This window comes from Symphodus melops (assembly GCF_947650265.1).
Source record: "Symphodus melops genome assembly, chromosome: 6".
NCBI classification, from domain to species: Eukaryota; Metazoa; Chordata; class Actinopteri; order Labriformes; family Labridae; genus Symphodus; species Symphodus melops.
Genome location: NC_136696.1, coordinates 15,303,972 through 15,318,711, shown reverse-complemented (window position 1 = coordinate 15,318,711; position 14,740 = coordinate 15,303,972). Strand labels below are relative to the sequence as shown.

At 38.2% G+C, this 14,740-nt stretch overlaps 1 protein-coding gene across 1 annotated transcript in view; it reads left to right on the top strand.

Annotated features, from left to right (window-relative positions):
* The window catches only part of pclob (piccolo presynaptic cytomatrix protein b), a 54,077-nt gene extending 43,922 nt beyond the window's left edge, over positions 1-10,155 (top strand). The window contains exons 30-39 of the mRNA XM_079346790.1: positions 92-118; positions 565-658; positions 1,550-1,621; positions 1,892-2,198; positions 2,587-2,781; positions 4,889-5,030; positions 5,128-5,186; positions 7,098-7,235; positions 8,898-9,043; positions 9,242-10,155. Of these exons, the coding sequence (XP_079202916.1) occupies positions 92-118; positions 565-658; positions 1,550-1,621; positions 1,892-2,198; positions 2,587-2,781; positions 4,889-5,030; positions 5,128-5,186; positions 7,098-7,235; positions 8,898-9,043; positions 9,242-9,385 (1,324 nt within the window). The 3' untranslated portion in view covers positions 9,386-10,155. The remainder of the gene's footprint in view (positions 1-91; positions 119-564; positions 659-1,549; positions 1,622-1,891; positions 2,199-2,586; positions 2,782-4,888; positions 5,031-5,127; positions 5,187-7,097; positions 7,236-8,897; positions 9,044-9,241) is intronic.
* The last annotated feature ends 4,585 nt before the right edge of the window (positions 10,156-14,740 follow it).

Sequence of the window (14,740 nt, the reverse complement as noted above, 5' to 3'; positions counted from 1 at the left end):
GGCTCTTCTGGGCTTCTCTGACTGTTTTTTGTGTTTTTGCTTTTCTTGTTTGTGATATCTGCCCTCCTCTTCCTCTTCTGGACTCCCTCAGCCAAGTCATGGTTGTCCAGAATGCAAGGTAGTGTGGTGCTGATCTTTGCTTTTTTTTTTTTTTTTTGTTCGTGTTATTATTTTTTTCCTTTCTGTAAATGACGTCTCCTCCAAAGCAGTGCTCCATCCTTCTGTTGTGGCCTTTGTTGTTTGTCCAATTATCTGCTGTAGTTCATGGTGTTAAAAACAGTCCTGTCATTGCCTTTTTCTCTCCATGCCTCTCAATTTTGACTCTCCTCTGATTTTACCTCTGAACAGATTTGTTATATAGTGATTTTAAAAAAAAAGTAAACATCTACATTCAAATTTGTGTCTGGAGTCTCCAAAACAGGAGGTTGCCTATAATAAAAGCATCTACTCAGTCTACATTTGTTGAGTATGACATGTTTGATGGATGTTTGCCATGGAGTCAAGCACTGAAAATACATTTTGCTTTCATACTGACAAATCATTTTGAATTTTATAACTTATCAGTGCTGATAACAAGAGAAGGACCAAGTACGCACAGAGGACTTTGAACCCTGAGTGGAACCAGACCGTCATCTACAAGAACATCCATCTGGAGCAGGTACTGTGCAGAGTGATGTTACACATACGAATGCAGGTGCACACACCCACACACACGCGCACGCACGCACGCACGCACACACACACACGTTCTAGTGCAATTACTTTTTGTGCTATGAGCCATTTTGGGTGAAGTGGATGTCTTATACTCTTGTTAGGATTCTGTCTTCATACCTCGTCCCTGGGGCTGCTTTTAGCATCCCTGTGCAGCCTCTTATCAGCGCTCCAAAGACTCAGTTTTAACCACCTTCATTTCGGCTCAACACAGACAGCCTGAATTTGTATTATTTGAACCCAAAGAGAGCGTTAGAACCTTGTACCTACCAGTCTGCCATTGTGTTGCTGTGTGTCAGACCTAGGGGGTTTGAGTTCCCAAGAAGTATGTGTTGTTAGTGACAGAGACGGCACCCAGTAATCACCGCTGTAATGGTTGAGTGCGGATGTGATAGCTTTGGTGGTCAGACATTAGAAGTCCTCTTTGGAGGGGATTAATTGGCTCTGCTGTTTAATGACATTTTGTGGAGCAACCTTTAACTGCTGCATCACTGCCCCCCCCCCCCCACTCCACCCCCACCCCGCCATGAGATATGTTTACATCTTCTGCCACACACACATGTACACATTCACAGGTATTTCATTAGATCTATTAACAACGGAAATACATTTAATGTATCTCCTTACTCTCTCAGTGGTTACAGTGAATTACCCTCCTGCTGTGGGAGTACATTCATTCATGCACTGCACGTACAGTATGCCTGAACAGCATTCTGTCACGCTTCCTCCACCCACCTGCACACAAACACACTTCTCCAGCAAACACATATACACACATTCAAGATCTGTCATCATAATCTTCGCCTTCACTCTCCTCTTTCCCACTCTCTCTATCCAGTTAAAGAAAAAGACGCTGGAGGTCACAGTGTGGGACTATGACAGATCCTCCTCTAATGATTTCCTTGGAGAAGTAAGTGGTTTTGAAATCTGAATGCCATGTCTGGAAATGTCAAATTCATTTAGTACTCTACCTCACATAAACGTGTATGTACTGCTTTATAATTTGGAATGGCCAGCTTTTGTAAAAGAAAGGAAAAAAGTACCTTTTTTCTACCAAATACTTAATACCAAACATTACTACAATACTGCAATAAATAGTATAAGTAAAAGTGTTAGACTGGCTGTCAAAGTCATGATTTTCCTTCTATCAATGCTGTTGTACATGTTGATTGTATTCTAGGTGTTGATTGACTTGTCGAACACCGCCCAGCTAGACAATACGCCCCGCTGGTTGCCTCTGATGGAGCAGAGTGAGAGCATTGAGCACAGCAGAGCACATCATGCTGCACAAGGCCCACCAGGCTCTGGATCTGGTCAGGGTCAGGGATATAGCCAAGGCCAGGGCCACATATCAGGGCCTGGGATGGGACATGGCTATGGCACAGGACAGAGTCATGGATCAGGACTTGGAGATGGGAGTCATGATTCACCTAAAAACTCTGTAATCAAGAGTAGAAGCCACGGAATCTTTCCTGATCCAGCCAAAGGTGAAATGATAGTAACCTAAATCTGTTTTTAGCCCCTTATCTACAAGTTATCCATAATGTTATAATATTCATGAAGTTGTTGCATGGTGGGATCACAAAACAAAAATTATTATTCTTAGCAAGTTTCTGTTTGTAACAATAATCTGTGATTTAAAATGTGGTCACTGAGTTGTGACAAATAGAAAGAGACAGTTGCCATAGAAACAACGATAATAATGTCTTGACAGCTGTAATTACCCTGCATGTGCTTGTCAACAGCTACAAGGCATAATTAGGACCGCTTTGGTGCAGAAAAAATCAAATACTTTAGCAGTTTGAATCGTTGTCATCTTCAGCTTTTTTCATTTGTCCTATTAGGAGACATAACCCTTAATTTCATCCCCTACAGATATGCAGATGCTGCCTTTAGAAAAGTCTCATAGCAGCCCGGGCAGCTCCAAGTCTTCCTCTGACGGCCAACTGCGCTCCCACGGCCCCTCCCGAAGCCAAAGCAAAAGCAGCGTAACTCAGGCCCACCTCGAGGATGCTGGGATAGCCATTGCTGCTGCCGAGGCTGCCGTGCAACAATCCCGCCTGCAACCAAGTAAATCCCGCCCCTACCTTTGATACACTTCCTGCGACATGCCTCCTTTTTCCAGCGCATGCAAGCTTTGTCGATATCATTTGATAAAAACCTCAACCACTGTTATTCACCCCCTTAACATTTTAACCATTTTTTTCTCGTCTTTTTTTTCTGTCCACACAAATAATGCTTTGATCTATTGATTTTAATGTAATTCGTGTTGCAACTGAGATAGATCAATCTTACTAACAGCGACTGAACAGAAGCCAAGTCAGAAAAAAAGTCAAATATCTGAGATATGCCATAACTTTAAATTGAATTAAAAATCACATTAAATTAATGAATTATAATTAATATTAATTATATCTGTCACATTTAATGCACTAAATATTCGATAACAATATAAGTTATATCCACAATTTTATTTGGTACCTTTAAATACGACATAAAGTTTATACATAAACATGACATTAATATTACTGATTAACACAGCAAAGAAGTGAAACATCTTTTGACAAACAAAACAATAAATGTGTATTTTATTATTATTTCAAACAAAAGCCCCACCCAGATTCCTGTGTTTCTACATGAAATGTGCATGTGCCGATCCCAAGCCTATGGTTTCTACAGAACCCCAGTGTGGAAACCTCCGAACCCTGTATAGAAACCAAACTGGGATGGCAATCCTTCCCATGTCTTTAACCAAATTAACATCATATAAACTATATCCATGTCTGTTAATGTATAGTCTAGTGTGATGTCCTCAAAATGAAGAACTACTATGTAATCCCATTTTAAAAGAAGTCTGGCCTGAGTCAGAGCTATTTAAGCATGCAGTTGCCGCCTCCCTGGCTACTGTTCCCTCGCCACTGAGGGCTTTGTTATGCTGCAGCCTCTGTGTGTATGCATGTCTGTGTCATGTGAATGAACCCGAACATAAGTTACAGGGAAACACACAGAGACTCACACAGGTATGGCACACAGGCCCCCCCTTCCCCTATCCAATCCTCTCCTAAACCCTTGGCCTAAAAAAAGGACAAAAATCAAACCAGGAAACACAAGAGGTGTCAAAGTCAACAGGAGGCTCACTCTGCATTCACCGGCCAATGAGAGTAAAGCGGTCAGCTGACCATGTGGGGAACAAGTGTCAAGGGAAGGTGAGGCAACATAGGAAAAATACACCAATTAATACTTGTAATACTTCTTCATAAACGATTATGCAATTAAAAAAATATCAACTAAAAACATTGAAATAAAATGAAGTCTGACATTAAATCAAATGGTAAACTATTGAGGTAACTAATTTAAAAATCATGTAAAGATTTGTATACATTTAATATTGTTTCTGTCTGAGTGTGTGCATGTGTTTATGTTACTTGTTATTGACATAATTATTAGACCAAAAGAAGTCACGGAACAAATTGGATTCAGCAATTGACTAAATTGCTATTTCAAAACATTATTATCGGCCACTTTAATTTCCCATTAGGTACATCTCTAATAATTATGTCTTCATGGCTATAGAAACCAAATTCCCATCTATTTTATCAAGTCATTTTGTGTTTTAAACACCATTTAATGGTACTATGTGTCTCTGTTTTACTACGAGGGAGTGGACACTACGAAGGAGAAGAATGTATACACCCTTCAGTCTAGACAGAAACACCTTGCTTAATATAGGCTTGAGCATGACTCAAAGGCAGCAAGTAGCCCTGGACAAATAATTAAATCTGTGAAAATACATTGTTGTTTCATTTTAAATGAATGAGTAAATGAATCCAAGTGACCTTCATTTATTTTCTAAGGAAGGAATATTTGTGTAGTTTCTATCAGTTTAAACATGCATAATGTTACACACTACACTGCACTGCTAAAAAGATAAGCTGTCAAATCCATTGATTGGTTCCTCCCCTGATATGCTGTTATGTGATGATCATTCAAAGTTGTGTGTGAAAGACAGCGTCCCTGTCAGTGACTGATAGCTAGGGATGTGTTCCTGTAGACGTACATGCACGCGTGGTGAAAACACAAGTCAGATCGTTGAGTTTGTCGATAGAAAGGTATGAATAGTTAAAGTAAAAGATAGAAAGCTATTTCTTCACCATTAGCTCACTCTTGCTTCCCTCAGGACCAGGACACCGACTAGCTGATGTCTCAGGGTCAGTGGTGCTGTCAGCTCCGAGTCTTGTGGGAGATGCCTATGGAGGCCTGGAGGGTGACGATGGGGAGGGAACCGGGGTGGACAGTGCCATTTTCCAAGTGCCACGCATGTAAGATCATACAAGGCTAAATTTTTTAAAAGCATATTATGCAAACAGTAGAGCCTTAGGCTGTCAAGTACTTATTTGTCTTTTTTTTTTCTCACAGGGGGAAGACCATTCCCAATGGCACAGACAAAAACCAACTAGGGACCACAGAAAATGAAGGCAGGTTCCAGAAACTTCCTCTGTTTAACAGTCTTAAGGCTGTGAAAAACACTGCTCTTTTTGTTTTACATGGTAGAGGTCGCCATCTGCTGGCTACTTGTTATAACAACACTTGTTTGCTTGCTTGTTTTTTTGTAATTCTTTTGTGGTCCTTTTGGAGCCCCTTTGCCTTTATCATATAGGGCAGCTGAGGTAAGACGGTATATGGTAGGATGTTAGGGAGTGACATGGAGCAAGGGGCCATTTTCGGATTTGAACACATAGCTACTGCAATGAGGACCAGCCTCAATACATGAGGCATGCCAAATAACCACAAGACACCCCAACACTTGTTTTTTTTTATTAACCCAGCAACTCATTTATTCACCTCCAAACTATGTTTTGTTAATGACTCCATTCAATTGTGCTCGAAAAAGAATGTGTTTAGTCAATAAGTTCAATTATAACTGACAAGAGCTAAGCCTAATGAATTCACTCATGTTGCTGGAACTTGGGAGAGAAGTGGTTGTCACACTATCCTACCTGTGTCATAACTATATCTACGGTTCGTGTTGCTTGGGTGTCATGAAGCTCATCCATCTCTAGTTTCAGTTTGTAACAAAAGGCCCAAGGTCATCTTTGGCTGGTAGGTGTTTCACAAATGGGGGTTAGGAGGTCATTTAATTTCCATCTAGGTCTATTTATATAAAAAAAAAGAAGTTTGACACATTCCATAACAAAGCACTCGCCTCCAGAGAGACTACAGAGAGCTGCCCCCCTTAGACAGCTGGTTCTGGGACTCTGTTAACAAGCAGAGACAGTCCTTAAACAACAAAAAGAAAACAACTTGAAACATTAAACAAGAAAATACAGAACACATTAAATGCTATCTGGCCCGAAAAAGTACACAATGGCATAATACCTGAGCACTGTAAGTGATCAAAAACTGAGGATGTGTTTGACAAGGTACAGACTCAGTGAGCGCAGCCTCACCAAAGAGAGAGGACGCCACATTAAAGACTTGTTTTTCCACAGAGCACAGACTCTGCACCTACCGCACCCAACATGAGGCAGAAACAAAGCTGCACTTTTTTCCACACCTGTCCACTGTACCAGGATATCAGAGACCCTTACTTCCCACTCATCACAAACACAAATAAAGGATTTAACTTAATGGAACACGTTCAAAAACGTGTGTGCCTGGTGGGTGAGGTACATTAATGTGCAAACACTGCAGCCACTATGCGAGCTGCTGAGAACGGAAAAGGGCATTAAACAGCTCAAAACCAACGGGATCAAATTGGTCTAACTGTTTGTGTGTCATTGCACAATCTGCACTACTTAACTCTGTAAGCAGCTTTACATACATATACACCATAGAGTTGTAAATGTACTTCTTAAGAAATAAGAAAAAAAACCCATCTCTTTACATTTTAATATTTTAGAGAATGATCTGTAGGAATCTGTTTTTCAAGTTAGATCTCAACTCAAATGTATGAGTTCAACACAAACTGTTTCCATATTTATATACTTTATTATACTGCAATCCCGCACAGCCACAAGTGACTTTAACATGTTGTTTTTTTTTTGTTATGCTTCAATTGTACTTAACTTTCTGTTTTATTTCTATTGAGCAGTGGAAATATAAAGGTATGTTCCTCATACTAATAAAGCCCTGCGAATTAAAATGGAAAGACACATGGCAATGTCCTGATATCCTGGTTTCATTCTCCAATTTAGCTGTTGTTAAATTATTCAAATAATCTTGATTGGCACAAGCAGAACATGCCTTTTCTCTGCGACTGTATCCTCCTATAGGTATTGAATGCAGGGTTTAAAAAAGGCTTGCAAGATTTAAGAAAAATCTACCAAAATTATCAATTTATTTAAAAACTGATCAAACACACTCTTTCATTTGTGTTTCATTTTTAGGTGGAAAAACACAGGTAATGGGGGAGATCAAGGTCGCTCTCAAGAAGGAGGTGAAGACAGAAGGAGACCAATTGGTTTTGGAGGTCCTTCAATGCAGGAACATCACTTACAAGTTCAAGAGTCCAGACCACCTACCAGGTTTGGAAGTACTATGTCTTTGTGCTGATACATGAGTGAGAATTTAGCATAATGTGTGTTTTATTAAATGTAAAGATCCCCTTCTACATTTTTTAAGACTATTTCCCCTAAAATGTCTGATACTATACACTGACTTGTATTTATGTAAGATTTCTGAGAATTATTTCAATGAAAGACTACCACATTTGTCAGCAAACACCAGATCAGCCAATCGAAAATTCAGTTGCAGTAGCTGGGTAGGGCAGTCAATATACATATTTCAAGCACAAGATAGGACATATGCCAGATCCTGTAATTTTCTTCATGTATCTGCCAAAACTACAACCATATAGTGTTGTGATTGTGGTAGCCATGAAATCGGTCTTGGTCTTGTCCTCAGACAACTTTTATTAGGTCTCAGTCTCCTCCTGGAATCAAAAGCATTTTTATTTTGTCATGTTTTGGTTCATTCGGGCGTAATTAGATTTTTTCCCCGGTTAAGTCTGCAGCCTTCACGGTGTTACGCTATAAGTGAATAACATGACTACCGCACTTAAGTTAATGCTCTGCATTGCTCTTGTTCTTGTCTCGGAACACTCTGGTCTCGGTTATGTCTTGATCTCGGTTTGTGTCGTCTTGACTTCAACACTACTTCCAAACAAACTAGAGAATCAGCTTTGTTATATTATTCTGTGTTACCATCACTAAGACTTGCTTCTTCTTTGTCACATCTAATGCTAGCCAATCTGATGCTCACTGCACTTTAAAAAGACTTCCCAGTGAGAGCAGGTGTTGGGATAGGCAGGGTACAAGGTCTGATTCAGAAATCCTCAGTTAGTGAGAAAGAGAAGATGTGCTACGAGCCCCTTTCCAGCTGTTTTAAATTGAAAGATGTCTTAAAGATTGATTTGATAATTAATTCATTTAAGTTATTTTACTGTTGCCAAAACAATTAAATGAATGTTTTATAATTATTATGAATGCTGTAATTGATGTTGTTTTGTAATTTGGTTTGTCAAATCAAATTATTATTATATAAGGTAATTTAGCTGATAACAAACAATAGTAATCCCATTCTGATTACATTAGCACACAATTTAGAAACAGTCTGATTGTTGTACACTTTATAACTCTTTATAACTCTTATTAACATCTATATTAATGATAACTAAATGATTTGAAAGCTTAAAGTAATAAATGACCATTGTTGGCCTCTATGTATTGAACAACTATAACGTATTATTATAAGTATAAAACTTTAGTTATAACTTCATCATAGAAACTGAAAAGTTCCAAACTGTAATATGTGTTCTGCACAGTACGTATTAACCATTTAATGCTGTTTTAACTTTATGACCTTCAAATTTACAAACCAATCAAGAACCTTTTAACAAAATATGAAACACCTTTGTAAATAATAGTATACATGCTTTAAAGGTGTTTAACTTTCATTTCTTTGAACTTTCAAATTATTTGGTTGTCTTTCACAAATACAGTATAAGAAGTGTGATAAAATGTGCCACAATAAACTGTTAATAGATACAATAACAATATTCATATGTTTTCATATTTAAATGTTTGTAAAACAGTTAGTAATTATATTACGGTAATTAAATATCACTTTAGTGATTAGTAACAACAATATTTTGCAACCCATGTTCCTTCTTTTTATCTTGCCCTTAGACCTGTATGTGAAGTTGTATGTTGTGAATGTCGCCACTCAAAAGAGGATCATCAAGAAGAAGACCAGAGTTTGTCGACATGACAGAGAGCCTTCTTTCAATGAGACCTTCAGGTTCCCCCTTAACCCAACTGGACACTCCATTCAGGTATGGCAGGCACCTAAACGATGCCGTCAGATATCGATCTGTCTGTTAAACATGATAAGTCACAAAGAACTGCAACAACACTTTAACTTTCAATTAAAATGTTTGCTTGATAATACAATAAATATCTTAACAGTTACAATAACAGGACAACAGATTAAGTCGTGACACATCTATTTCTCTCTTTCAATGTGTTTCCAGCTTTTCTTGGTATCGAACGGAGGAAAATTTGTGAAGAAGACCTTAATAGGAGAGGCCTACATCTGGCTTGACAACGTGGACATGAGGAAGAGAGTGGTTAGCTGGCACAAGCTGTTTGTCAGCTCCACTCAGACCAACCCCTGAGCACCACCACCAGAAAAAAAGATCTGGTAAAGCCACAGAAGGTGAAGTCAAAATGATCTACAATGTACTAGACATCTGAATTGACGAAAAGATAAATGAAAAAAAAAGAAAAAGAAAGCAGAAACAAGAGGAATGAAATAGATCTATTTTAAGTCCTCTATTTGTCCTTTACAGTCCTGGTGTACATTCTAAAGAGAAGGGAATTATGTGCTAATACCATAACAACTATATCAATCCAACACTGCCAGCACATACCCACATCCTCACATGTCAAGAGTCTAGCGGCTGTGGACTGCTTTGAGAGCATTGTTGCCTTTCTATCCTTAGTTTTTATGCCCTGATGCATATGAGACTTTGTTTTGGTGCTGTGCAATTGATCTAACATATCTATTAAGAGATTAGAGAGAAAAAGATGAATTTCACGTGATCGGAATCGTAAACCTTTTGTTTTGTGAGGTTGTTTTTTTTGTCATTCGAGAGTTGTCGTTGTAATGCTGAATGATGGTTGTTACATGTATGGACATCAGTGCTCTTGAAATATTCGATGATGAAGGAATGCAAAGTGTTTCTGTATAATAGTCTTGAAGTTTCATGTAAAGAAAAAAAAAGACAAATGTATTTGTATAAATCAGATTAACGGAAGAGAACTGTACAGCACTTAGAGATTGTACATATCTCACATGCAGGTTTCAGAGGTTTATATACAAAGATATCAGATTCCTTATGTATCTAAATACAGTACACTGTATAAGAGTTGTTTACTTGTCACTACACTATATGTATATATATATATATATATATATATATATATATATATATATATATATATATACACACACACACACATATGAACATATGATCTCTATTAGACTGAGGCTGTGGGTGGCGCACTGACAATCCAGTCGGCTACTTGAGGGTGTAGGCAGTCCTAATAGCTGTTCTGTGAATGTGGACCAAGGTGAGTTTATGGATGCTCATGGAAAACAGCTCCTCGGTCCTTTGATCAAGCTGATGTACCACTAAACTAATTATTTTCGGTGAAAGTGCAAGATCCGGTGACCTCACTGGCATCATGTTGTGAAGTGCAGGTCAGAATAACTATTAAATGAAAGAATACGAAAAAAAAACAAAAAAAAACAAAACCATGATGTATTGAATGTTACAAGCCAACTCTAGAGGACGACAAGTTAATCACACCTGTGTCATGTGTACATTTTACTTCAAGGCTGTAGTAGTTGCTCAGAGTAGACCAATACTTTGTTTTCTGTAGCTCATATGGTGATGAAATTGTTAGGATGGACTTGCTTTATTCTCACAAGTTGTGTCAAAACCATGTGTAGATCTGCACCTGCCAGTATTGGCAGCTCTGCTTACTCTGTGTTAGTGAAGCCCCCTGGTCTCAGTTTCAACAAAAATGTATTACAATATGATGACAAAAAAAAAAATACCCAGGTCAAATGTCAAGGTTCCCACTGTTTGTCTGATTGTGCTGTAAAACTCACTGTGGTGTTTTGTGTCAGTGACTCCTGTTTCAACACAGTGAACCAGCCTCTCTCACTGCCTGTGAACGCTCACTCAGGCCTGCCAGGGTTCAGTCCTATCCAGGTCTTAAGAACACATAGGGCCAAGTCTCAGTACTCATGAGCAGCAGAAGACCCCTTTATGTGTCTTGTAATGTTTTGCCACCAAAGCAGCATGACAGTGATGAAGATAACTATCGAGTGACCCTCAGAGCTACTGTTAGTGTATTAAGGCATATCAAAGGGATGATGCAATTTTTTTTTTAAAGATCTAAATATTTAAAACGTCAAACACACAGAACATGATGTCACTTAAATTTAAACATGAGAAAACGAGAAAAGAGAAAATAATTAGGAGGGGATATGTGGCAGATTTTTCAGTAGTTACTTTGCTGTGCCAACTTTTTTTTCTATTATTATTATTATTCCAGACCTATTGGTTCTTCAGTCTATGCAACATAAATGTGTTTGAATGCATTTGTTTTTTGAACTAAATGTTATATCTGTAAACATATGGTCTTGAAATATGTCGTATAGAAAAAAAATAACTTTAATTTGTACATCCTTGAAAGAAAAGATGAGAATATATTGAGTTTTTTACTGATTCTAATATAAATTCATGATAACATCTGTTAACATTAACATTAAGCTTGTGCACTTTATTATTACATTATTTATGTTCTTGTCTTATAGTAACTGTCAACAACATGCAAGTTTATATGGTGTTTTGTCTCTGCACTGGAATGAAGTGAATTGCAGTGTATATGGTGGCAGAAAATCTTTGGTTTGCATTTTGTATCAATGTTACTAAAAAAGAAAAACATGCAGACAAATTGGGGTTCCTTATCACAATGCACAATGTAGGCAGAAGTTAATCTTAAAACATCATGCTCATAGTTGAACAGTTGGTGTACAAAGTATGGTAAAGAATAATCCCTGAATGCTCATTCATGACTGTTTAACCCCTCGTGTTTATTGGACTTCCCTCCAACTCCACACTTTGTTTCGGTCAGCCGTTGCCTGTTATTGTGAAACCATCAATTTGTTGTCGTTCAGAGGGGTGTGAATGTGACTCAAGTTCTTTGACATGTACATAAAGTGTTTATTTTTTACAAAGATTGAATGTTTATATTGTCTGAAGTTTGAGCATGTGAGTGTTGAAAAAATCACATTAGACTTAAAATTGTACAGCAATGCGTGTCTATAGTTGTATAAGGGAATTTGACTGTGTTATCATGTGCTGTCAACCAATGACTATATGTGCAACCACGTCCTGTAAAAACAGCCGAAACAACTCAAAAAGGAAAAAAAATAACTATCCAACAACAATATATGTCTGAGACTTTATGTTTTGGATGTTGCATGTTCTGTTGATGGTTTGTCTGTATATTTTGCCTACACATTATGTTTAAAAAGAGAGAATATGTATAGATTTATCTGTATGCCGACTGTAAAGAGTTATGCTTGTACAATTGTCTTGTTTTTCACTCAGTGTAAAAACAAAGAATCCAATGTCATGGTTTTATGGTTGTACACAGGATGTGTTGAGATAATATGCAAATTGTGCTGTAAAAGAATCAGCTGTTCCCCTATGTCTAAAGAATAAATATTAAGAAGAGCTATATTACACCTGCAGTCTGGAGTTTGTTTTTGCTTTAAATCACACAGATTCTTTTTTTAATTTCATTTATTTATTTAGGAATTAGAACCAAAATGCGGGCTGAAAGAAGGTCCAGTGGCGAGAGCTTCAATCCCTGTTGAACAGGGCCTTTCTGTGTGGAGTTTGAATGTTCTCCCTGTGCATGTATGGGTTCTCTCCGGGTACTTGAGCTTCCTCCAACAGTCCAAAGGCATGCTAATTCGGAAATCGATTACTCTACATTGTCAGTGTGGCTGGTTGTCTGTCTCTGTATGTCCCCTTTGTGATTGACTGGCGAACAATCCAGGGTGTATCCTGCCTGCACCCAATGACAGCTGGGATGGGCTTCAGCCCCCTGTAAAACCAAGATGGGAAAAACTGTATTGTTAATGGAAGATTGGATAGATCGCTTTTTTAATAATTAAAGGCTTTAAAAAACACATTTCCTGATTGTAATTCATTGATCGTTAACAGCTGCTATTATTGGTATTACCACCAGATGGTGCCAAAGGGATGCAAACTGTGGCTTTCAACATAAGGTTTGACAGCGACCACTAATCAATACGTTAACCCCATTGCTTTGTGTTTACTAATTAAGTCTGCTTCAGGGAAATTGCATTTATTGTTTTCATTCCTCTGCTCCCTGAAGACCCTGTCCTCTTTCTCTGCACATAGCCATTTACAAGTAAGCACTAGTTGAACATTAAGTGGCAACAACTCCAAGGATTAAGTGGGAAATGAAAAGTTACTAACAAAGTTGATTAAGTCTAGTGACAGACGTGGACATGATGCAAGGTTTAGGTCTTAAAAGGGAGAGCAAAAAGAAATGGAATTCTGTTTTCTACATACATGTCAGTGGAAAAAGAAGTAGACAAAAAGAAGTTAGTTAGTATATGTTTTAATGCAACTGCCAATATAGCACAGATTTATGTGTTAGTCTTGTTAAGTTATAATGTCTGTTTGGTTTAGGGCACAGAGCTCATCAGCACATATCAGAGTAAAGACTTTGGATCATGTTGTGCTCCAGCACCTGAGGTGATGTTTTTTGGAAAAGAAATTATTGTTTCTAAACTCTGACTGTCTGTTGTAGCCTGTCCTGTGATGTTTGGTGACTAATTCAAACCAAATTCAGAGAGAAGAGACTGGATGACTGCAGTGTACAAAAAATAAGCCGCTCCTGAGGCAGGTTGAACTTCCTGATCTGGCATATAAAACTATGCTGCTGGTCGCCCACTTCAGTTCCTGGGAGCTTGCAGTTCCTACCTGAAGGTTTCAACAGCCCGCCCACTGCTCGTGAGTATTTTGATGAATTTCAGGTGTCAGAGGTGCTTCACCTGCAGGCCACAGTCGTGTCTAAAGATTTGAGCATGTTTGACTTAAGGTTGTTATGACAACCGAGCTGGAGCTGAACAGCTATAATTCAAGCTACTGTCCAAGATGCGATTCATGAGCTGGTACAGTATATGCAGGGACTTTCATGGTCTTAAGAAGTGGATGTTGTCAGGGAACCAGGACAACACTCATTACGAGGAAATACCAACAAATTTTGGTATTTTATTTTTCCGCAGAGCCCTTAATGCTGACTGTACACTTTATATAGCCAAGCTACCTTTTTTATTAGGTGATGTAGAACAATACAGGTCCCTGTTTGTCAGAGAAAGAGCGTGAGTGTATGTGTATAATTCTAATTAATACTCCTTTTTTATTTAGTTCCCTTTCTTCCACCTCCCTTTTCTTTTCTTTCCCCTTTCCTCCTTCCATTTCACTGTTTCTTTCGATATAATCATTTTTATTATTTCAGTCATTATGGGCTTAAACTGTAGTGGTGACCCTGTGTCAGTTGCCCCCAGACCCTGCAGAGGCGGCCAACTCAATGAGTTTTTGTATAGCTTTTCAAATACATATTGCATTCATGTATTCAAGCGGCGATCTTTAGCAACAGATTCTTGTGATTCAAATGTACTGCCACTAGATGGTGGTATACTAAACCAAATAAACTGAACTATTAATTTACTCATCTTAACTTGTGGCGCTTTTACATTGGAATCAGGCTGATGATATCAAGGTCTACAGGTGATTCTCTATGCTGAACTCAGGACTTGCCAAAGGCTGATACAACAAATAATACATATTTGACTCAGTTTGGACCAAGTAATATGCTGAATAATAGTTTTGTTCATACAGGAATGCTTAATC